General features: G+C 39.2%; 2 protein-coding genes across 4 annotated transcripts in view; one reads left to right on the top strand and one right to left on the bottom strand.

Annotated features, from left to right (window-relative positions):
- Positions 1–12,722, top strand: part of kcnd3 (potassium voltage-gated channel, Shal-related subfamily, member 3) — a 143,574-nt gene extending 130,852 nt beyond the window's left edge. For 2 of the 3 annotated variants that reach the window (XM_028582487.1, XM_028582486.1), the window contains 5 exons: positions 1,783–1,884; positions 4,615–4,647; positions 4,850–4,942; positions 8,954–9,213; positions 10,034–12,722. In XM_028582487.1, the coding sequence (XP_028438288.1) occupies positions 1,783–1,884; positions 4,615–4,647; positions 4,850–4,942; positions 8,954–9,213; positions 10,034–10,208 (663 nt within the window). In that variant the 3' untranslated portion in view covers positions 10,209–12,722. The remainder of the gene's footprint in view (positions 1–1,782; positions 1,885–4,614; positions 4,648–4,849; positions 4,943–8,953; positions 9,214–10,033) is intronic. The other variant, XM_028582488.1, reaches the window with a different exon arrangement.
- Positions 12,723–15,881: 3,159 nt separating this feature from the next.
- Positions 15,882–23,688, bottom strand: ddx20 (DEAD (Asp-Glu-Ala-Asp) box polypeptide 20). Its single transcript, XM_028583996.1, has 11 exons — positions 23,415–23,688; positions 20,797–20,891; positions 20,141–20,309; positions 19,923–20,037; positions 19,579–19,721; positions 19,128–19,266; positions 18,932–18,990; positions 18,475–18,557; positions 18,222–18,327; positions 17,384–17,485; positions 15,882–17,269 (listed from the first exon to the last, which is right to left on the bottom strand). Exons 1-11 carry the CDS (start codon positions 23,608–23,610, stop codon positions 16,089–16,091), a joined length of 2,388 nt encoding a protein of 795 aa, XP_028439797.1. The 5' UTR covers positions 23,611–23,688; the 3' UTR covers positions 15,882–16,088.
- Between the last annotated feature and the right edge of the window lie 1,435 nt (positions 23,689–25,123).

Genomic DNA, 25,123 nt, shown 5'->3' with positions numbered 1-25,123 from the left:
TGTGTGTCTGTGTGTCTCTCTCTCTCCGGATCTTCTGTGTCCATGGTTCCCTTACACTACTGTGTGCTCTCAATGATGCTCCTTCAGCAGCAATCTAGTCTCTAATCTGTTGTGCCGTGGCTCTGCCTGAAAGCACAGATGGCCCTTAGACACAAGCGCCTGGATCCCAAGGGCCCCGGGAATTTATCAGAGAACTGCAGAAGTAGATTCAATCTCGCGGGACATGTTCGTAACATCCTCTTCATTATCCTTGCGCTGCCTGGCAACCATCGCCACAGTCATGGACTGCAGTTTGCATGGTGACCCCATTGGCAGAGGACAATGCCAGAACATAAAGAGGGGTTATCCCAAAGGCCTGTGGGAATGCTGTGCCAGCACAAATGTTCATAAGTGCAGAGTGTGAGGGCACAAAGACAGCGAGGAAAAGAGACAAAAAGATAAAGTTGCAAGAGAAGGTAAACAGTTTCAAGGGAGTTGTGTTTGTGCTGTAGATTGGCTGCTGGTGCACGTGTGTGTCCACATGCACTCCTGTTTATCTCTCTCTCTCTTTACCTACTTGCGGGTCAACAAACATAACCGTGATTTAAATGAAACTCAAGTGAGGGGATGAGCTTAAATTATCATACATTACCATACTCTTACCAAGCCAGGTATTTCTGCTGGTACTCTATATGGCTGATACGTATGGAAATTCAGCTATGAAGAAGAGGCGTGCATGTATAAGCACACATGGAGATATGCAAACACACATCCACACAATTAACCCCCCAGCGGTGCATGGGCCCCCTACTAAACAAACTCTCAGTTCACATTATGCCTCTGCCAATTACCCCTCAATGAATCCGTCATTCTATTTTTAAATGCAGAAGGCGAAGCAACAGAAACATACACACTTTGTAGCTGCACCGAGCCTGACAACCTGCTCTTGACTTTGACGGGAAAATGGTGTGCCTTTAAGAAGTGAGTGAGATTACACAATCCTATAAAAGCAGTTATTCAGGTAACCAAGATATTTATTGAGACCCAGATTTTCACACAGGCCTGTGTAGACCAACAAATGCACACACATCCAGTAGACACAGTGAGTTTTGGGTAGAGTAGAGTAGAAGCCTTCCACTGTGTGTCAAAGCTACTGAAGCATAAAGAATATACTCCAAAGACCAGAGTGTATCTGTTCTTCCTTGCTTTTTTTCCTCTGTTGTCGTCTGCCTCACAGGAGATTTGACAGCGTGAGAGAAAGAGAGGTAGAGAGCGAAAACGAGGCCCAACTGTGCGGTAACCGCGCTGTGTGGGTGTGATGACTAAAGATGCATTTAATCCGACACTATCAAAGTAGAGCATTATGGGCATGGACATTTCCTTGATTCATTTTGCAAAACAAAACCGCACAAAAACAGCACAAATAAATTGAATTCAATATTTTAAATGCAGAATGACATATACTGTAGCTGTTTAATTTATACAAGATTTTAGTCCGAGCTTCTTCACTAACTGATTTTCAAGCCAAGGAATGTGTTATCGTGTGGTCATCATAAATCATTCGTAAGTAGCACAGCAGATCAGAGTGAATTTATCACAGGAGATCAGAGTGAATGCTTTAGTAGCACATGTTTGACTTAATCAATAAACTTACCACTAATATATCAAGCCTTTGAAAGTGCTGTAGCTCAAATTAGTTGGATGTGTCAGGTGATACCCTATCATTCAGGTGATACCCTATCATTCTGACATAGGATGTGGTATAGGCTCTGACTAACAGTTGGTTTCTGTGGTCTCTTGCAGAAAGCTCGCTTGGCCAGGATACGAATATCCAAGGAAGGAAGCTCCAACGCCTTCCTCCACAGCAAGCGCAATGGCCTGTTCAACGAAGCTCTGGAGTTCACGGTAAGACCACCCTCTGAACCACAGATACTGCAATGCTTCACTTGTGTCTCATCACAGTTTTCCTCAGGATTACCCAACCACATACTGTATGACACATTTGTAATTGTTTAACTAGGGACCCAGAAAGCCTGACCTCTGCATCTCCTTGGAAAAACAGTTCTGAGGATTTCAGAGCGGGCAACAACTAAGTACTCATTGGATGCCAGCCTTGGTTGGTTAGCTCCTTTAATTATCAATTCTTAGAATGCGCCCACAACACATTAGAGCAGCTAAGTGTGATCTCATTTGATAAGCAGCACTTCTAATGTAAGCATCTCTGAGCTCAGCTGCCCAGCTGAGGAACATGCTTCAGGCAATGCAGCAGGAAATGTAAACACATCTCAAGGATGTCCCTTGCCTCACCAAAATGGTGCGGTTCACAAGCACTATAGTGGCCCGGGGCTGACACAGCGCCAAAACAAAAACAAGTGCTTCCTCCTCCCTCTCTGTTTTTATGTGCTCTCTCTCTCTCTCTCTCTCTCTCTCTCTCTCTCTCTCTCTCTCTCTCTCTCTCTCTCTCTCTCTCTCTCTCAGTTCAATAGTAATGGTTAGGACAGAATCTGAATGGCACCAGTGCATATACTCAAGCTAGGGTTGAATAATGCATTGGATTCATATTGATATTGCAAGAGACAATATGCTGCAAAGGCTGCAGTGTTGTTTTTATATACGTTTCAATTTATCTTAATTGCAAGCAAAGGGTCATGAGTAAACCTTCCCTGCATAATATATACTGAATTATAAAGTTGCTTTATTGAATTTTTTTTTTTTATTTGAAATTACTTCTCGACATAACAATGTTAAGAGAAACTGTTAAGAGAGATTCTTGACACTGATGAGATATGTTTGCAAAAGTTCTATATAAACAAGGACACAGTTTTTGCTGTTTTATTCATGACACAGACAAAACTATATTTATTTATTTTCTATTGTACTAGTATTCCTATGAAGATTTGGCTTTAATTAAGATTAAATTTATTGTAGAGTGCAGACTGCTTCATTAGGATTACCAATATTATAGTTGAATTGATAATAATGTTGGAATTTGGGAACTTCATTACTTTATAGAGCAATGCATGTACCTCTCCAGTATGCTCTTGTTGAAGTGATTTCACCACACCAACGTCAACAGTTAACAGCTTATTTGAAGATAGATGCCTGCGCAATAATATATTGTTCTCCAACTGAAGTATAATTCTAAGGCAGCTATTTACCAACAACACGTACAGCACCATGCAGAGCAACACACAGTGGGTTTTGTCGCTCAGCAGATCAAGCTGTTACCAGTCTCTACAGTATGGTGGCCACCTGGGTGGTGAACCATAGCCGCCTCCAGACAAATTGCTGATATGGGCTTGCAGTCTCACGTATAGAGAAAGACAGAAATAACTCAAGCTAAACACCTGTGTTTTACTGCTGTGTTAGGTACAGATAAGCAACATGAACACAGGTGAGCGGTCTTGGCGAGGACAAACCGAGTCATCAGCGCAGGAATGTACCCTCTCAGCAAAGAAGCTTCTGCTTACAACACCAGCCGCTCCGCTTAACAAACAGAAAATTGCTATTACAAATCTTCCAAACATGGCATTTTACTTGTCTTACGGCGGTGCTGTGGAGCATGCAGGATCGGGGCAGTATTTTTGTTTTTGTTTTTTATAAACAGCTCAACCACAGATGCTGCTGGGGAAGACTGATGCAACCCATTGAAAGTCTGTATATGTGAAACGCTGCTTTACTTCTGACAAGAACAATGATGGTATTCTGCAATATACTAAGGAGACATCTTCCCATGCTCAAGCTAAGGCTATTATGGCCAATATTTATAACAATAATGCAGAGTAATCTGTTATTTCTGTGTACTAGCTCTTCCCGAAACCCTACTTAGATGTTGGATATATGAAGGATATTAAACTTCAAATCCTGTTTGCAAATATTCGGCTTAACATAAATCTGTTCCAAATATCACTTGAGAAACGGAGTGTACATAAGCGAACAGGCAATAAAGGCCTTTTTGTATTATTTTAGAGTTTGTTTCTTGTCTGCACAGAGCAAGTGTTTTCTACAAATTCGTCATGAACTGACAGTCAAATAATTTAATGGACTACTAGAACAATACAAACATACTGTTCTGACAAATATTAGCAAATGGACTGCTGAATATTTACAATCAAATGTTGTTTTTGTTGTTTTTGCTGGTTTATTCACTTTCTTAGAGAAATCACAAGGCTCCCCAGCAGTCCACATATCGTCTGACTCACCTTACCACTGCCCAGAAATGAACTTCTTCTGAAAACCACCACAGAACTAGAAATATCGCTCACTTGTTCACGCACAGATACACACAAAAAAAACACACAAACGGGTCACGACATAGAAAAGAAGGAATATTATAGAGTTGCCTGTAGCCAGCCTTTGCAATAACAGAGATGACGGCGACATTTTGATATTAATCGTATACAGTATGCTCTGTATCTATTAGGAGAGAGTTGTGCTAGAAGTCTCCATTATAGCACAGATCAGTGCAATGGCTCCACTGATGTTAGCAAATATGCTTCTAAGGGTCAGAGTAGTAATGTTCTCTATGTCTGACTGGCATGACTGCGGCCCTGACTGCTGTCTGTTCTCAGTGCTGAACTATGACCACAAGTAAAACTCTACCTGTTGTCCTTTTGTCTCCTTCTCCAACTTAAGCAACTTCCATACAAGATGAACCTTTCAAATCAGGTATTTAGATAGCAGCCGGTCGTGCACCTCCAGCAACTGATTAGTGTCTTCCTTAAAACAGAACTGTAAAATAGCGTGTGTGTGTGTGTGTGTGTGTGTGTGTGTGTGTGTGTGTGTGTGTGTGTGTGTGTGTGTGTGTGTGTGTGTGTGTGTGTGTGTGTGTGTGTGCGTGTGTGTGTGTGCATGTGCGTGTGTGTTACAGAGTTCCACTGAGGAGGAGCAGCGATTAACCAAGTCCACCTCTCTATTAGAGAGCCAGCACCACCACCTGCTGCACTGTCTGGAGAAAACCACTGTGAGTGCACACACACTCATTCACTCTTTATGTTAATAATATCATAATAATATTTCTACTAATGATAAATTAAAACAATTTACACATCCTTTTTTTTCAGAAACTTAAAAATTTAATTTAAATTGCATAGATTTTGACATATTAATTGTGTGAATGTTGATTCAGCAGCATTCACAGTATTGTTTTCAGATTCTTCCATACAATGTTGTCACCTTCTATTTCTGCATACTTTATGCTACAAAAAACTTTAAGGACATCTGTACTTGTATTCAACTTTTCTCCACCATTTAACTTTTTAAAATATTAAGCTTTTTTCTTTTTACATTGAAAGTCAATGGAGCAATCTTTAAATCCTCTTCAGGCTTCTTGCACTTCTAAATGCTACTCCTCCCATATACTTTCACCTACAGATGTCGTTCAAACTTTAGCCTGTTCACAAAACCTTCAGATATTACAGTATGATTCAGCTTTTCGATATCTTTTGCAGTTTTTGTGTTATCACTGTTTAAGTTTAGTGCTTCTTTCTCAATATGTTTTCACATTGCTTTATTTGTTGGCCCGGTAGCTCAGTGGTTATCACTGTCCTAACTGGCCTTGGTCGATTCCTAGTATGGGCTGGGCCTTTTTGTGTGGAGATGGCATGTTCTTCCAGACTTTCTTTGACATACTATACCATGAGTTTTTATCACTTTTTTTTACATACAATACTATGACTATTTTTGACATACTATACTATGACTTCTTTTTTTTTTAAGCACTTTTTTGGGGCATTTTTATTTTTTGACAGGACAGCTGAAGAAAGGGTAGAGAGAGGGGGAATAACATGCAGCAAAGGGCCGCAGGTCGTAGTCGAACCCAGGCCCGCTGCATCGAGGAGTAAACCTCTATATATGGGCGCCCGCTCTACCAACTGAACTATCTGGGCGCCCACACAGACTTTTTAATCACTTTTTTCGACATATACTATGACTTTTTTACCACTTTTTTCGAGATACTATACATGACTTTTTTCGACATACTATGCTATTAATTCTTTCGATATAATATACTATGACTTTTTATGACTTCTATGATTTTTTTTAAAGATTCTATACTATGATTTTTGAAACCTACTACACTTTAACCTGCCATACTATGACTCTTTAATGGCTTTTTTCGACATACTATGCTATGACTGTTTTCAACATTCTCTATTTGGTATACAGTGGCTCAGTGGTTAACACAGCTCCAAATAGCACCAGCAAGTAAGAACTGCAGACTCTGACCCGGGTTCGATTCCCAGTATGACTTTTTTCTCGTACTATACTATGACTCTTTTATCAATGTTTGACATACTATACTATGACTTATTCATCACTTTTTCAACATACTATACCATCACTTTTTCATCACTTTTTCAACATACTATAGTATGTATTACTATTATTACTAATACTATATGTATTAGTATTACTTTTTTGATGACTTTTTTTCGATAAACTATGCTATGACTTTTTTATCACTTTTTTGACATACTATACTTTCACATTTTTAACACTTTTTTAGACATGCTACACTATGACTTTTTCATCACTTATTTGACATGCTATACTTTGAACTTTTTCACTTTTTCGACATACTGTACTATTCTATGACTTTTTTCGACATACAATACTGTGATTGTTTTTTCACTTTTTTCAACATACCATACTATGACTTTTTTCAAATATACTATGCTATGACTTTTTTATCACTTTTTTCAACATACTATACCATGACTTTTTTTTATATATTATACCCTGACTTTTTTGTCACTTTTTTCAACATAGGCAAGGCAATTTATTTATATAGCACAGTTCATACACAAAGTCAATTCAAAGTGCTTTACATAAGCATACACATACAAAGCAAATACAACATAAAATTCAACAATCATAAAAACAATAACAAAGCAAACAAACTGTAAATTTAAAAGACTTTCAAAGCATATAGGAGAAATGACCATCTCTAAATGACCTCAGGAAAAGCAATGTTGAACAGAAAAGTTTTAAGTCTTGCCTTAAAAGAACACAGGGTTGGGGCAGATCATAAGTTTTTAGGAAGTTTATTCCATAACTGTGGTGAGTAAAAACTAAAAGCTAACAGAGCAGCATGTCACACATGTATTTTGGTCCCAAACCATTCAGTGCTTTGTAAGTTAATAACAATATTTTGAAATCAATTCTCTGACTTATAGGAAGTCAGTGCAAGGTTCTAAGAACAGAGGTGATGTGTCCAAATTCTCTGGTTTTATACTATATAGACACACTCTACAATTACTTTTTTATCACTTATTTTAGACATACTATGACTTTTTACAACATACTGTACTATGACTTTTTATGACTTCTTTTGACATACTATACTATGACTTTTTTTCATTTACTATATTGTGATTTTTTTAAACATTCTATACTATGACTTGTTTCGACATACTACACTATGACTTTTTTATGCCTTCTTTCGAAAACTATGCCATGACTTTTTTGACATACTACACTATGACTGTTTTATCACTTGATATATTTGATATATTATACAAACTTTTTTTGACATACTATATTATGACTTTTTTCGACATACTATACTGTCTTTTTCATGAATTTTCCCTAAAAAATCTATTATGACTTTTTTATTACTTTTTTGATATATTATACTTTGACTTTTATATTACCTTTTTAGACATACCTATACTTTGACTTTATGACATACCAATACTATGACTTTTCTTTTTTTTAACTTTATATATTCCACTTTTGTTAAAACATTATTGGTATTCAACATGTCAATGAAATTCATACTAATTAAAACCATTCCCACTTTTCCAACTATTCTAACTGCTTCACCTTCTTCTTATGCAATTATAACAGCAATCCAGTTTAGCTTTGGCAATTTAGCTTTTCAGCATTCACAAGCATTTTCTGCAGGAAATTCATTTTCTAGTTTAAACCCTTGATTGTACAATCATCCATACGTTTCTGTCTAGCTGTGGCTCGTTGTTTGAAAATAACTGACAGCCAAGCTCAATGTGTAATAAATCTAAAGTATTTGAATGTGCATGAGCAAATGCAGCCCATTGTAGCGTGATGTCCACTACACTGCATTTCCCTTATGATACACGCTTGTCTGCCTGTATGTGATACAGACGCACTGTTGTCTGTTTCAGCCTGGCACAATTCAGAGATTGGCGAATGAAAAAATCTAGCATGCGCTGCTGCTGCACACACACACACACCCAAACTCTCATTTATTACCTTGTGTACTTGGAAAATGGTGCACATGGAGGTTAGCATAAATGTAAAGTTAAACCTGAAATAAATTATTTGTTCTGGACACTTAAGGGCAGCTAATGGGACATTGACATGTTATCACCCTTACAGTTTATATGGTGAACATGTTTGAAAATAGTTGCCTATTTACACATCCAGCAGAATAGCAATATTAAAAGGAGGGTAGCTCATTCTGTCAGGCAGGAAACATTGATCAGAATGGCCTACCTCCTAAATAAATGTGGTTTAAAGGAGGGTATCTCATTCTGTCAGGCAGGAAACGTCCGTCAGAATATCCTACCTCCTCAATACATGTGGTTAATTACTTTGGAGAAGTGTTTGTGTCCACCAAACATTATTCAATAATCAATAATCTTCTGTGGGTTCATCACTATGAGTGACCCCTTTAACACACAAGTAGTCTTGCAATCCATTGTTAATAAAAAAGTAGAGATGATTGCCTCTTTAAGGAACTGACTATGGAAAATTAATTCTAAATTAAGCTCCAACACACAGGAATATTCAATGTGCCTGCACACACACAGCTGCACACAGGCATATGTAAAAAAATAATCACATATTTACTGAGGAGTTATTGACCCAGGCTATGAAACAGAAAATGACAGGCTATATCAGCCATATACAGTACATGTTCATAAATATAAATGTTGTAAATGTCACATCTTTTTTTATGACTCACTCTTGTTCTCTGTCTTGTTTGTAGAATCATGAGTTTGTGGATGAGCAGTATTACCAGCAGAGCTACCTGGAGGCAGGGCTGCAAAATTACCCGTCTCGAAGCCCCTCCCTCTCCAGCCAGGATGGTGTGACTGGCACGTGCTGCACCCGCCGAAGCAAGAAGCACCACACCCCTTTACCAAATGCCAGTGGCCCAGCACACATGCAGCCTTTGACACATGCGCACACACACCAACAAGGCTTGCAGGAGCTCAGCACCATCCACATCCAGCCCCTCACCACCAGGTGAGCTCAGGATTTCTAAAGGAGAGGGTCCAAAAATATCCTTTAACTTGTGTGTAGTGATAGGTAGAGCAGTTCTTTTAAGTAAAACCTACAACCCAAGATGTTGTAGTGTGAGAAATGCCTGCAGGTCAAGGAGTTGTATTCAGCCAACAGTCCAAAACCCAAAGACATTCAGTTTATTGTAATTTGTGACAGCAAATCTTCACAGTTGTGAAACCTAAACCAGTGAATATTGGCATTGTTGCTTGAAAATGTATTAAAAATTATTAATTGATTATAAAAAATAGTTTCTAATTAATTTTAGATTAATGGTTGCTCCATCACATTATAGCTCTGGATTGGTCCACCAACACCAAATATTAGGGGGTGTTAAGCTGGCTTGGCACTCATCTTTTCTCACCAGCCAGTTTGCTTTGGCTCTGTGTAGAGCAGAGTTGGGTGTTGATTCTTGACAAGCAACACTTTCACAATTACATCTGTTTTTTTTTAAAGCTCTATAAAATGTTTTGACCCATTCACACTAATTCAATTCAATTTTACTAATGATGATTTAAGGGTTGTTTGTACAGTTTGAAAGGGGTAAAAAGGATTATTGTTTTTTGTTGAGGGCTCCTCCAAGACAATGTTATGCTTTGGGAGACAATACAAGCAACCTTGACCTTGAACAGTGGCTGTCAAATAAAAAGAGGAGGGGTTCTCATTACCTTTTATCCTCAATAGAACTGGTCTGGGACATGAGCTAGCAACTTGTAGCAAAATGTGTCTACTTAGACAAACTATCCATAAGCCCTAATTTGCTGTCCTCCTTTCCTTCCTCTAGCCGCTCCAGTCTGAACATGCGCGTAGATGAGCCAGCATCCATGAACTGCCAGAGCAGCCAGATCACCACAGCAATCATCAGTATTCCAACACCGCCAGTGACGACTCCTGAGGGAGATGCTCATCTGCCCGCTGGCCCCATCCACCAGAACGTTGTGAAGGTGTCCGCACTGTGAAGACTAGAGTGCAGGCGCATCACACAGAAAGACAGATAAAGACTCATCGAGACAGACTGAGGGACAGAGGAGGACTGGGAATGATGGAGGAGAAGGCATTCAGAGTCCTATTCTGGCTGTGGTGGAGCCTGCCCTCTGCTGGTCATGAACTGTAATGACATGGACTCCCTGTACAGACAGAGGATGGCTTTTAGATGCAGTGTATTCATGTTAGTGGTTGTCACACGTGTGTGCGTGTGTGCGTGTGTGTATGTGTGTATGGATGAAAGAGAATTTGGTAGGGTGTCGTTTCAGATGAGGAGGCGTGTGAGAGTGTGCCTCCCAAGTGTGTGAAATGAGTCCTCAGAGCAAGTCATGTGTCACTGTGTACAAAGCACATTTTTATGATTTCCGCTTCAGTTTGACTCTTAAGATCTTTTATTTAGCAGGAGATATAAAGGGAAAAGGAAGAAATCTTAAAGGGAAAGAAAGAATAATACATTATCAGAACTTTTTTGTCAACAGATCTAACCCTACCCTTTTGTGTCATTTTGGTCCACTCACCTCTTGATAGATAAATATGCTACCATTCTTTTTCACATCCAATATCAACCCAGTTGAGTGAAAATCCTTTAAAAGATGAAATATGGTAGTTGCATATTTGTGAATGAGTGTATGTGACTTTTTGCTAGATAGAGGAATTGTGACGTTTTGGATAGGAGGTATGTGCCTGTGAGTATGTATGTGTGTGAGAATGGGTTTGTCTCAGTTGATTGGAAGCTTATGTTTCCATTCTTCTCGAAGTCCCAATGGCTCAGTATATGGCATATTTGACTAGCTGCCACTCTGAAGAGTTAGTTGTACACATTCTGTCAGAAATTCTCAGCTACAAGCCTTTTACACAATATGTGCCTGTTGCTGGAGTAAAAAGAGATTTATTTGTGTTTAGTTTTCTGAATCTCCCCCCCACCACCACCACCACCACCTCCCCAGTCTTTTCCCTTTTGGCTCCTACAGCCAGACAGACCTCAAATAAACTAATTCTCTTACAAATAAACCCAAAAAAGTAGGTTTGAATTTAAATCACCACTATAAAAAGCACAAGGTGTTTCGCTGGGAATTTCTGACACAAATCTGTCCTGAGCCTGGGTTCTTTGTGAATATTGTTAATAGAATATTTTGTAATATTTGACCATCGTTTGGCAGAACCAGTGAAGCTGTCTTCTCATTGTCTCTCTTTCTCCCTCAGTCTGTCTTTCGCTCTCGCTCTCTCTCTGTCTCGCTCTCTCTGTCTCTCTCTCTCTCGTTGTTGTCCTGTGGTATCCCTACCTCCTGTGTGAACAACAGTATGCTTTCAGTAGTCTTTATAGCTGTCAATGTTTTTTCTTCCCCAAACTCAGCGGGCATTTTTTGAAGTTGTTGAATGTGTACTCCATGTGGTTAGGAAACTTGGTGTTTGTACTTTTTGTCCTTCTTGTTGTTTCAAAGGATTTTATTTACTTTATCTTCTGGAGAATTTAAAGCAGGGAAATATGTTGAAACGGTGACCACAAAGACACAAAGGACACCGGATGAGCCATCCACAGATCTCGGTCACCAAAAACATGTGCAATTCTGTCTGTTCTGTCAACTCGCAGCACCACCATGTAACTTTAGTATTACTTTTCATCAAATCCCATCAAAGTTGACCTTCGTAACTATGGACGGTGACCTTTTAGCTCTGCTGACCTCCTAGCTGATGCCTCCCTGTTGGCCTTTGTCATCTGGAATGTCATTTTGACTCCAACAGCTACACAGACAGGTCTGTCTTTACGTGGATTAGACCACTGCTGGGGTTTCTCCAGTGCTGGGCAGGGGAACTTCAGTCACAGCAGACTAAGCCCCCACTTCTGCTACACGTTGATGAAATAAAATGTGGAGATCTAGAACATACGTACAGTGCTAGAGATGTAATAATATATCAGCATACTGTCAATATCAGCCAAGAGCATATTTCAAAAGCAATACTGGAATTGGACTAATATTATGTCTGCCCATATGTAGCTGATGTGAAAGTTTTTTTTTTCCTGTAGAAGTAGACTAACTCTAGCACTGACTAGCAGCAAAATGTATAATGGCCTTTTTTAAAGTTTCTAATTACCTTAATATAGAGACATCTGAAATACTTAACCAATTTTACACTTATTTGTACTAAGACTTACAACAAAACATCTTTATCATCTTATCAGCCAATATAGCATAATGGATACCATATCAGTGCATCACTACACAAGACCCTAAGGTCCCTTTAGACTTTTGTGATTTAGTTCCCTCTGATCCTGAGATTAGTTCCAACCTACAAAAAAGCCAAAAATATTCTACAGAGTTGGAGCAGGATGTGTTTTACCTCTGATATTCCTACCAGAGACCTACTACTATTGCTGGTAATGTAGCACTGTACACAGTGACAACAGCTGCCTAGATCCAGTAGAGTTAAGTCAAACTGTGCGCAAATTTACCTGGAGTAAAAAAAAAAAAAAAAAAAAAAAAAAAAAAGACTAGCAGAATTTTTTTCTGGGTCATTTTAAAAGTGGGATTGAAGACATTGACTTCATATTCACAGCATCAAGTCCGACATTTAGAATCTATTGAAAACTACAAGGGTATGACATGGGTAATAGCAGAAGTGAGGTTTCCTGTATTTTTTTGTTGCTTGGACAGTGATTAAACGTGAATTATTTACTGCTTCCCTGTTTCAAGACAGGTTGTGTTATGTCAGCTGCACTTTCAAATGACACAGTTTATTTATTATGTAAGCATTTCTCCACTCAAAGTGTCAAAGGATTGCAGTTTTATTTACAAACAACAAAAACAGATGTCTGTGATTGTGTTTGTCTTTCTCTTTCTCTGTTATGTACTCCCCTTTGATTGTCTTTTTTTTGTTGTTGAGACTACTGCTGTGCGTATCTTGTCAGGTGTTGGATATTATTTATGACCTTGTCTTGTGTCCCAACTGTGAAACGCCTGATAAAACATCTATATCTGCCACAAATACTGAATCTATGGTCTCTCTTTTTCATTCTCCTCTAAATCACTCTGTGTGTGTGTGTGTGTGTGTGTCTGTGTGTATGTCATGGTTATGCACCATGAAATAGCTGTTAACTAATAATGAAAGATTATTTTGATCATTCACTTTTTTAGCCTAATTTCCTGTTTTCCCTGTTGTATATACTTGAATGAAATGAGAAGCACACAGCACATCAGTTTCATATCTAGCCATTCAGACAGATGTCAACTATCAGGTAGGTATGTGTGTGTGTGTGTGTTGTGCGTACGTTCCCAAAAGTGCAGTACATGTGATCCAAATGTTCATAAAGTGTTGAACCTTCAGGCACTCCGTTTTAGGGGACACCTTGGGATAGAGGAGAGGATCTTGCTGAGTTCAGAGCGAAACTGTCTAGTGACTAATGTATAGATGAGGGGATCCACTGCAGCCTGCACATAGGTCAGCACCATAGCTGATGTCTCCAGCTCCATCAGCAACTGTGGGGAAAACAGGAGAGCTTTTGGCAATTTCAACACAGCATACATTCCATAATGTTTCTGCAGGACAGATACAGCATGATCTAGGGCCCAAATTATTATTTTCATTAATGATTAATCTGTTATTTTATTTTTCTATTATTTGATTCATCAATCAATCATTAAATCAAAAATGGCAGAAAATAGTTCACAACTTCATAGATACCAAGCTGAAATGTTTGCTTGTTTTTATCGACCAACTGTCCAAAACACAAACAAATTCAGTTTATGATTAATAGATTACTTTGTCAAAATTGTTGGTGATTCATTGATTAATCAGTTAGTACTATTATGCATTATTTCATTTTACACAGTGATCAGAATAATGTAAATAGTTTTGCAATGCATTCTAATAGCCATGCAAAACTATCTCAACCTTAAATACCTTTTACCTAACTTAAAATTTTCAGCTTTTGTTGATACTATTAAATTGTATTTAGATTGTTTTTGTTGTATTATTTGGAGTGAGGTTTCTAATATTTTGTACAGCTCCTCACAAATTACAGTCATACTGGATTGCATTACACTGTACGTTGTTTTTTAGTATTTTTTAGTATGGCCATTTGCATTAATTGTCTAATGAAAAAAACTGCTGCACTCACTTTGTCAGTGTTATGCCACAAAATGACATTCGTTAGCAAAATAACCACCATGGGCACCCAGGAAAACATGAACGCAATGGTTATGTACCCAAAACGCTGGGCCAGCTTCCCTTCCATCTGTTTCTTCCCCCGCTCCCTGGCCCCAGGGGTCAGAAGACACACTGCCCCAACAATCTCCGGAGGTCTTCCTGGGGCGCCTCCTGTGGAGGAGCCCGCACAGGGAGCACTGGCCTCGGCCACCAAGAGCACAGTCCGGTTGGGAGGCAACAGGCTGAAGGAGCCCGGCGGAGCTGTCCGTGGTGCTGAAGCATTGACACTCACACAGCCACAGACGTGTTCCGAGACCGTCGGCCTCAGCTGGACTTCCCAACTGAACACTTTCTTTCGGTGCAGTCTAACAACATTGAATATCCGCACGTAGTGGATAACGATCACAGTCAGAGACAATACCCACACCGGGACCAGCACGTAGGGTCCAAATGGATCCGAATATTGTAGACGCTCGTCGCCATGACCCCCGAGGTGCGGACGGCAGAGCATGTAAAAAAGCGCCTTTTTGGAAAGAGTCAGAGAGATTATAGCCAAAATGAGTCCGCATACCCAGATGGACAGGATCCAGAGACTGACCCTCGCTTTCCTCCTCTCAGTTTGGAAAGGGAACGCGATGGCTTGGAAGCGCTCCACGCTGATGCTGACAAGCGTGAGCAGCTGGACACAGCTGCACAGGGCATAGGTGAACTGCTGTAGGGTGCACACAGACACCGACATCTGGCTGTCCTTCCCGTAACGCAGAAAAGAGAAGAGCAGCAGCGGTGTGTCCACAGAGCACTTCAATAGGTCACTGGCAGCCAAGCTGACCAGCAGCGCGTTATTGAAGGTCTGCATGCTCTTGGTCCTGAAAACAACCCAACAAACCCACAAGTTCCCAGGTAAACCCAATACTACTGCTAAGGTTAAGACTGTGCAGTTAAATATGAAAAAACACTGTGCCCATGCGAGTACGTCCATAATTTCACCAGTTTTGTTGTTCTTTTCATTATGTGAAAGCTCTTTGGTTCATGCTAGACAAATCTGTCTACCAGCTATAGTCCACATCAGTGTGCTGTAACTCAGTGAGTATAAAAGAGCCATTCACCTTTCTGCATGATGAATTAAATTGGTGACAAACACTACAGACGGTAAAAATGAGCTAAAGTGGGCCCCTGGTTTTAAATTGGTGTTTGCCTTTTGTTTTGCCTGGCACTGATTGGTTAAATGGTCGTGGTTGATTAGCCTGTAATCAGGAGCATGTGGAGTTGTCTGACCTTAGCTATGCCCTGCTATAACGATTACATACAGTAAATTGAACGGTTGCGTGCCCCTTCTTCACCTTCCTCTTTAAACATCGGTTTTGATTAATGGCTTGTGTTGAGGATGCTCTGTATACTCTAAAGTTCCAACATAAAAAAAAATAAAAATCAATAATATATTATAAAAAAACAAAACAAGATAGTTTAATAGCATGTGAATGAGTAGAGGCATAACAGAAGAGGGCTTTGAAGTACATGCTCCATACTTGTAATTTATTAGAAAGGTAATAGGGGAATACAGGTTATGGTATGAATTCATTGAAAAATACATACTCAAAAATGGAAGAGCAATATGCTTGACAATAAGTGCAAACTTTTGTACTAAATTTTTTGCAGGGGACATTCAGACAACAGCACGATTGGAAGTCCTGATTAACAGTATAGACATGTCAGTGTTTCAGGAGTTCTTCCATGTAGACGGCATTCATACGATAAGCCGCCATCCAGTTGTGGGCTACACCGTAGTAGCTTTGGTAATTTTGCTCTTGAAAAGGAGACATAGAGGCATAGTAATCATTCCAGGCTCTGTAGCTGGCTCTCCAGTAAGTTTCAGCACTCCACTCCTCTTCATCATGATGATCATCATCATCATCATCATCGTGTTCTCCTTCATCCTTTTCCCTCTTTTGCTCTCTGTTCATCTTCTCTGAAATCTTTTTGCTCTGATCCACAGTCTTTTGTTTAATCTTTCTGGATTCATTTCTGTCAGTATGTGCTGGAGCCGTCTGACTGGGATGTCGGCTTGATTTAACGATTGGTATGGAATCGTAGATCTCAGGCTGAGACGAAACTCTCGCACTTGACGCACAGGCTGTCTGGTGATACATTTTGGGTGCAGAAGAAGTACAAACATTGGATCTAGTGGTCCCTGCTTTTGGTTTGGACAGAGTGGGTGTTTCTCTAGCTTCTGTCTGAGGCTCAGTGATTGCTCTGTATTTATGTACTCTGGTCTGATTTGTCTCATCGTCCTCATCAGACTGCGAGTTTGAAGAACCAGAAACTGACCTTGGAGGTGAAATGTTAGATTTCCACTGTTTTCTGTTTTGTTTTAAACTTTGACCTCCGTCGTCATTAAGTGTGAAAGACTCCCTATGCCCATTCGGATCACCGTCCTCTCCACCTCTGAACTCCCTAACCACTTCCACTGATCTCCCCAACCCTGTGGTAATGAAGCTGTGGTAGTCCCGCTCAGCCTCCTCAAAGGCCAAAAACCTTGACCTACAATTCTTGAACGAGCTGAGAGGAGAGATCTTGGGCAGAGCGTCTTGCTGCTCTTTTCGAGTCGGCACCGCCAGTGGAGGACCATGTTGTAGAGTGTCCTTTGCAGGAGAAGCTCTTCTCAGATTGCATTCATCGTGTGCTCCCAGCCTGGGCGCTGGATGGGTCTTCTCTGGCTTCCTTTGACTGCTGTGCTCCAGAGCGTGATCTGGGACCGACTTGGCATGCTGCTGCTGCTGCTTCTTCTTCTTCTCTGTCCTGGAGGAGAGCTGGGGTAAGGGGCCTGGAGTGGAAGCCTCAGTGCAGACATCCCAGTCACACTGCTCATCCATCAACCCAGGCTCTATGGTGGCTAAAAGGACAGAAGACAGACAATCCCATTAAATTAAAGGCTTTGTTTCAAAAAGAAGAAAAAGTTACATGTGTTGCATGTAAAAATGGTGATAGACATGTTGGCGGGACTCACATGGCAACATAGACAATCTCAGGCTGCACTTTTGAGCGATGGCCATCATCTTGTTCTCCTCCTCACCATGGCAACAGTAGGTCACTGCCAGCCCCTGAGTGCCTGCAAACAAAATGTAATCCTGATGAAAACCCATTCAAATTATAAGAAGGGATAAAGGAAGCTGTGTGAGTTGTGTGCAGGGATGGCAGGTACAAACACACACACACAAATCAAAGATTGAATTACCTTCTGTTTCCAAGACAACACACAACAAGTCCAGATAATTATAATTAAATGCTGATAATTAGGAACCAGTTGACCTTGCTAGGCAGTCACACTTGCTAATAATACTCCAGAAACCCAAGCTAATCTTCAAAATAGTGTCAGGAATCAAATCAATCAAAAGTCTAATTTAGAGCAACATTACAGCCAAAACCAAATATTTTTGATATAAAAAAAAAAATTCTACCAGAACTACCAGAATATAAACTGATTATCTGCATGGGCTGCAATACTGATCTTCAACCGACTGTGTCTGTTGGTATATGATTGGCCTTTATTTGAAATTGTCAAAATGTTAAGAAAAGGTTGAAACTCAAAATACATGCTCTTCGAAACATTTCCTCTTAATAAGCATGAATGAATGCAGCAAAAAATAAAAAACACAACTTCTGTTTTAACTGCAAGCAAAAGTTACATTTAAGCTATTTTAGTTTAGGTTTTGAGTCAAAAGTGCACATCTGGATATAGCTTCCATCAAAATGTGGACCATCTTGGGTGAGCTCACAAAAATGTGTAAATGCCCAATATCACAAAAAACAACTTGCTGTTAATTCAAACAGTATTGGAGACTAACCAAAGCGGCCAGCACGTCCAATACGGTGCATATAGGTCTCCCAGTCCTGTGGCACGTCAAGGTTTATCACCAAATTTACTTTATCTGCATCTATACCCCTGGAAGTCTGACGGGAAGGAAAGGACAGAGAGAAAACAAGCAGAATTAAAGACCAGAAGCTGATAATAAAACCAAAGCCTTGCATAACACTTTTGAGAGATCCATAAAGACAAGAATGTAGTGATGGGTGAAAGCAGCACAATGTGTGTATCACCAGGTCAGTGGAGATGAGCACCCTGCACTGGTACTGCTTCAGTTTTGACATGGCCTCCAGTCTCTGGTCCTGACTCAGACCACCTGTACACATCATTATATACAGTCACATCAAATCAGATCACAACAGCTCTACTAAGACAGCCTATGATAGAAAATATATGTTTGTCTTCTCTTTCACAAAAGAGGAAAACTAGTCCAAATCACTTCTTAATGAGGAATGCTTCAAGATCATTTGAAATCAATTATTTTTTCATTTAATCAATTAACTGCTAAGTCTATGAAGATGTCAAAAATAATGAGGCCTAATTATAGATGGGTCTATGCCAAGTTACACAACCTCCATTTTTATAAATGACTTATAAAAATACTCAACAGATTTTCTGTTAATTGATTGGCATGTCAATACTACGTACATTCCACACAAACATCACTGCTTTTCCAAAAGGCCCTCTCACCTGAAATACAAGCAGCAGGTAAGCCTTTGGAGGACAGGATGTCTGCCAGGTGCTGAGCCCTGTGGGAGCAATCCACACCATTTTTCATAGATACCATATATTCAATTTTCAGATCTACTGAAAAAGATACATTTTTCTTGCTGATAATAAAGATAATCAAGAGCACCTATGAGGACAAGGGTAAACATTAAAATACCTTGTGTGTAGGTTGGAGAACACTAGTGCCTGGTTGAATGGGATTTTACTGAAAAGCTCTAGCAAGTGCTCCACCTTCGCCTCGAAAACCTTGTGAGGTAAAGGATCGGACTGCACCAGCTTGTAATACTGCTTCAGGCCTGGCAGGGTGCACACAAGATCAACATACATGGGAGAATATCAATTCAAGCACAACTGACTGAAAAGCATAATACATGTGTTTTTGGTGGGATGTGTATACAGCCACTGTATCTGTCAAAATCAAGGCTTGTTTTCTGAAACACAAAATTTTCCACCAACAAAAAAAGTCCGTTTCAAACTTCAAAGTAAAACACGAGGCCTAAATTTGATCCTGTCAAAGAGGTAAGGGTTTTCAGAATGGGCATTTTGTCACTCTTTGCTTACTGTCAATCATCTCACACCCTTAGGAAGAAAGAACAACAAACTCTTACCTTTAAGGCCTATGTCACTGGGATTGAGTCTGACAAAAGTGGGCTCTCTCATGTAGCGGGTAAGGTGCTGAGCAAGGGATTCTGGGTAGGTGGCTGAGAGTGCAAGCATCTGTTTGTTCACAGGCAGAGAGGAAAAGATCCAGCTGAAGAAACAAGTGGAAGAGATGGGTGAATTTCAGCGTGTGCGTTTTTGTAAATGAGCATGCAATTTATGATATTACATTCATACATATTTGTTATGAAGGGCTCCAGTCTAAGAACTCTGGTTGAATAACATCCTCATCCTGCTGCTGTATCATATAATTAAAAAGGAGTATGATTACAGGTGTTTCTGTCCATCTTACTTAATCTGTTCCTGGAAACTGCCCTCCTCCAGCAGCTTGTCTGCCTCATCCAGAACAAACAGTCTGATGCTGGCGGTGGATAACATCCCCAGCTCAATAAGCTGCTTGATACGACCTGCGTACATAACCAAGAGCACAGTTACAAAAACACAAATGACAGCATGAGGCTTACATAAACAGGTAATGTCTCTCTATTAAATTGGCCATTGGCCTTTTACCGGGTGAGCCCACAGCTACATGGCACTTCTTCAGATGGGTTTTGTCCTGACTCACAGGTCTGCCCCCAATGAAAACATGGCACTCGAGGCCCTCCATGGCGCAGCCTATGGCCATCACCACTGAGTGGATCTGCACCGCTATCTCACGTGTAGGAGCCAGGACAAGAACCTGCAGGAGGAAGAAAAGATTGTTTGTGGAGAAACTTTAAAGGTCAACCACCACTTACATTTGATTGGGAGCAGATAAGCGTGTGTGGAGCAGTTCCCAATCTGCAAGACCCCACAGCTAATAAGAATGTACTTGAATGCAGCCAGTTCATAAATAAGACCAGCTGTACCTCTGCTTTATCAATAATTGCCCTCTTTTCATTTACACTTTTGACACTGAGCAGCTTAAACTCATCAGATTAAGACCCTGAAAACTAAAGTGATTACTTCTCATGACCATCTGTTGTTGGCAAAATTGAGCAGTGGTAAATTTCAAATAAGATTTCTTTTCCCTTCAGAATTTTATTATTATTCATTAGAATTAGAACTGATAATTACTTCTTTCTTTTTTTTAAGTATATGCATCACTGAGATTAAATGAATGGGAAAGATACACGTCTCCATATTCCACCAATCATCTTGACCTTGACTAGAGTAAATCTGCTCACCTGAGTTGCAGGATTTTCCAGGACCAGAGAGTCCAGGGCAATGGTGCAGAACACGCATGTCTTCCCCGTGCCAGACTTGGCCTGTACAATCAAATCTGAAACAACGGATGTGCAATGTGGGGTTGCAAAATTAGTCTGACTAATCACAAACACAATTTAGGCTTCCACAGTTAATTAAACTTGATTGTGTGCAATATCGATGCTTCACCATCTAGAGTGCCCAAACCTGCTGCATCAAATCAAGTGCTTCCTATTCACAGTTAATCTGTATGACCAATCAGAGGTGTTTACTTCAAGTGCACTGCGATTAACCGCTCTCTGCTCCACAGCTACAGGGGAGAGCATTTCCACTACACAGACAACCTGCAAGTGGAAAGTAACTACAGGTATATCTCCTATGGATGATTGATGAATTTATCTGGTTTGTTCCTGAAAGTAAAACATGCAAATGCAATGAACTATTTTATTCCTTAAGAACAATTTAGAATCAAGGTGAATCAATTTTGATCACAATAATGATTGTCATGTTAGCCTTCATGGTGCAGCCTAAAGTAAAAGGGTCAGTTCAACCAGATTAAAAAAAAAAGCCATGCAGACATTGTGCTTTAATTTTGCCAGGATCTGAGATATCAGCCAGTGTTAATGTTTTCAATGGAAATACTTTATACCAAAAATAGTCACTAAGAAAACTCGGAGAGAGGATTATGCGGACTACCAGGGCGCCGTTTATGGATCGGTACTATATGTTGCGGTTACATTTTTAAATGTCAATTTTCAATGCTGTAAGCACAAGAAATTAAATTTGCCTCCATTGTATTGGGCTGGAGGCGTAAATGGGTATATAAAAACTTGGATTAAACTAAGTGTAAAGTGTGAGTTGTCATTTCATTTGTCAACTGACCCTGTAATATTAGATGGATAATATACAATTATTAAGACAAAAGACTGATATCTCCTGCTTTCAGTAATCTAGCGTCAGTTAAAGCACAGTTAAATATATTCATTTATTTGTTATTGTATAATTTCAGTAAATCAAATTCAGAAAATCCTAATGTCGGATGCTAGAAAAGACTGAATTTATCATTTATATTCAATATTGAAGGGAACAAATTGTTTCAATATTCAATATACAAATCTGGCAATATGGAATATTTTATCTAAAAGAAAAGCAGAAAATCTTCATATTTAACAAGCTGTAACCAGAGAATGTTTGGCCTGTTTGCTGAAAAGAAAAAAGTTAAATGAGCAATTAACTATAACATTTTTCTGTCAACTAATTAATTGTTTAAAATGTTTCCGCTCTATGAAAAATGCCCATCAAGGTTTCCTAAAGCACAACATGTCATCGAATTAGAGCTGAAACAATTAGTTGATTAATCATCAATCAGTTAAATGGGCCTTCTAACCATTTCCCAAACATCTATTATAGAGAAAAGGATTATCAATTAATTACTTAAACTGCTCATTTTGTCCGGTCAACAGTCCAAAACCCAAAGATGTTCAGTTTACTAACATAGAACATATGACAACCAGCAAATGTTCACATTTGAAAAGCTCCAACACGATTAGATCTGCAACAATTAATTGATTAATCTATTAATCAATCGATTTTTCCAAACAAAAATCCCAAACTTTCTCAAATGTGATTTTTTTTTTTTTTTTTGCTTTCGTTTGTCATAGGCTATAAGATATTAAAATGAATATCTTTGTTTTGGACAGTTTTTCAGGCAAAACATTTGAAGACATATCTCTATTGGTTGTGGTAAATTATAAAAGGGTATTTCTTACATTTAAATACACAAAACGATTGACTAAAATCGAGAAAATAATCCCAATGGTCGATAATGAAAATAATAGTTAACATCAAATTGCTTGGTTTGTCCGAGCAACAGTCCAAAACCAAAAGTTATTCAGTCTACTATCAAAGAAGAATAAACTAGATTTTGGGCATTTCTGCTTAAATAGTACGCTAAAGACGCAATGTTTGATATTCCTCACAATTTAGAGGCTGGATGTAGAGAATGGTTGGCATGTATCCTTAAACATTTTTAAGGCTAATCGTGTATCACAATACCGTTAGTTGCCAATTATACTGTCGATCGATTAATCAGCCAAACTTCTTGGCTCTTGACTGAAAAAGCCTGCACTGTCAGTCATCTCATTATCAGCCTGATAAAAAGTCTTAGCACTAACGTTAACTTTTAACTTATTCAGTAGGCCTAATAGGAAGGATCAGTCTGTAGTAGGGTAAAAGCAACCTGTTTATTGTGTCATAATAATAATAATAATAATAATAATAATAATAATAATAATAATAAGAGTGCACATTGGGTTCATACCATAGAGTGTGGTTAATACACAATGTCTTAACCATGTAACGTTGACGTTAGCCTAAGTTTTCCAAAGAGCTTAATTTGTATTCTTGGTGCTACCGTGCAATAAAAATACTCCATTTAGTCTGCAGCACAGTTGACAAAAACATCACACTTGCAGATTCAGAGGGCACATATCCAGTCAGTCTGCAGAGTTTCTGCTGTTAAAATACGCATCCACAAACTATGAAACCGCTAAATAACGTTAACACATGTGGAACGTCCCACGCAGTTTCATGAACCCACCAAGTCCGCAGCGGCCCAGCGGGATCGCCTTAAGCTGGATCGGGGAGGGTTTTTGGAAGCCTGCGGAGGACAGTCCGTCCAGCACGGCCTGGGAGAGCAGCAGGGAGCTGAAGTCGATTCCCTCCGACAGAATCACATCATCTGTCCGCTTTCGCGTTTCTATATTGTGAGCAGCTTTCTTCACGAAGGTAGCCATGTTGACTGGACTTGTTCACCGCCAGTGATCTAACTCAGCTGCTTTAATGCGCGCTGCAGCTGCAGTCTTTACTGCCCTCTCGTGACTGGGAGGATATTTGAACTGTCCGTTTGTTTGTTTTTTCACATGTGAATAAAATTGCAGAGAAAGACTGAAATTGGCTCTCTTCTTTCTGCTGGACCAAAAAAAGCATAGTTAAAGAGAGGATAAAGGACAAGTTGTGGTCTAAAGGCGCACATTGTTTGGCTCAATAACTTTATTAACAATCAATTAGAACAACTCTTTTGTTGCCAGGTTGGTAAAAATCCCTGTGGGTGATGTGTATCCTTACAGTCTATCTGGTAAGTTGTCTGGTCAGTTATTGAATTGTTAATACATGCATTTTGGTGCATTTTTTTCCCCAGAAAAGGTTAATTAAAGGGGGTGATCCAAATTATTAAAGAGGTAAAAATATAAAATGTGTCCATGTAAAGACATTTCTTGCCACCTAGTTACCCACATTTCCTAATAAATTCCTATTAATGACTTATAATGATCTATAAATTATGTATTAACTAATGACAGGGTTGTTAGTTACAACTCCCAAACCCTTTATTCAGAAAACCCAAAACTCTAATTTCAAATAGTTTGTTGAGGCAAAGAAGTGAATATTTTTTCTAACAATAACATACAAAGAAAAGGAAATAAAGAAAAGAAAAAAAGTGCATCTGTTTAAAAGGAAAGAAATGTAAATGAGCTTTTCATTTGCAATTTTAATAGAAAATTAGGTGGAGTAGGTGGAGCCAATGTTAGAAACGCTGAGCCTGAACTGATGCTCAAGTATCTACCCTGCTATAGTGTAGTTTTCTAAAGCTGACTTTGATTGATTGATTGATTGGTTGATTTATTAATTGATTGATTGATCAATTGATTGATTGAATACCAAACAATTACCTATTTACAGTTACCCTATTCCGTTTGTTTGGCTGACATAATTAGCTAATCCACAAGAAGTGCCATACTGCACAGAATTAATGTTAAGCCACTGCGTACTGAGTAATTCATTGTATACAAAAATGTGTCCCAGCAGGCATGCATTTATAACTCTGATCATAAACACACGTTGTGCTCCTGAATCTCTGCTTCCTTATTCAGAAACAGCTGCAAATCCAGCAATCATGGAAAGTGCCGTCTTATAAGTTATTAGACTGAATTATTGTCTTCACAATCCGGATCTACAGATTTAGTTTTCAAGAATTAAATCCCATGGTGTAGGGCCTCCCTCCTCATATTGGGCTTATTAAAAGGTTTCCATCTCCCTCTTTTCTCTTGAGATGCACCAGAGCAGTAAACATGCAGCATCTGTAGAGTAAGACTTCATTGGTTGAAGATATTGTTGGATAACTAAATTTACTTTTTTGTTATATTGATTTTCTTGTGTTTTAAATAGTGTGAAACTGTTATATTTTACCTGTGGATATTTTGAACTTGAGATGGATTTGTTTTGAGTTAGGTTTGTAGAAGGGCTGCTGAC

Source organism: Perca flavescens, chromosome 7, assembly GCF_004354835.1.
Source record: "Perca flavescens isolate YP-PL-M2 chromosome 7, PFLA_1.0, whole genome shotgun sequence".
Taxonomy (NCBI): Eukaryota; Metazoa; Chordata; class Actinopteri; order Perciformes; family Percidae; genus Perca; species Perca flavescens.
Note: the sequence above shows the minus strand (reverse complement) of the source record. Positions and strands in the feature narration are given on the sequence as shown.

Excerpts from the sequence above, each read along its gene's own strand:
- ddx20 (XM_028583996.1), bottom strand. The coding sequence starts at position 23,610 with ATGGCTACCTTCGTGAAGAAAGCTGCTCACAATATAGAAACGCGAAAG. Across the intron at positions 18,991-19,127 it reads TTCTCCAACCTACACACAAG|GGCTCAGCACCTGGCAGACA; the intron begins GTATTTTAATGT and ends TTGCTCCCACAG. Across the intron at positions 17,486-18,221 it reads TGGACGTGCTGGCCGCTTTG|GCACTCAGGGGCTGGCAGTG; the intron begins GTTAGTCTCCAA and ends TTTTGTTTGCAG.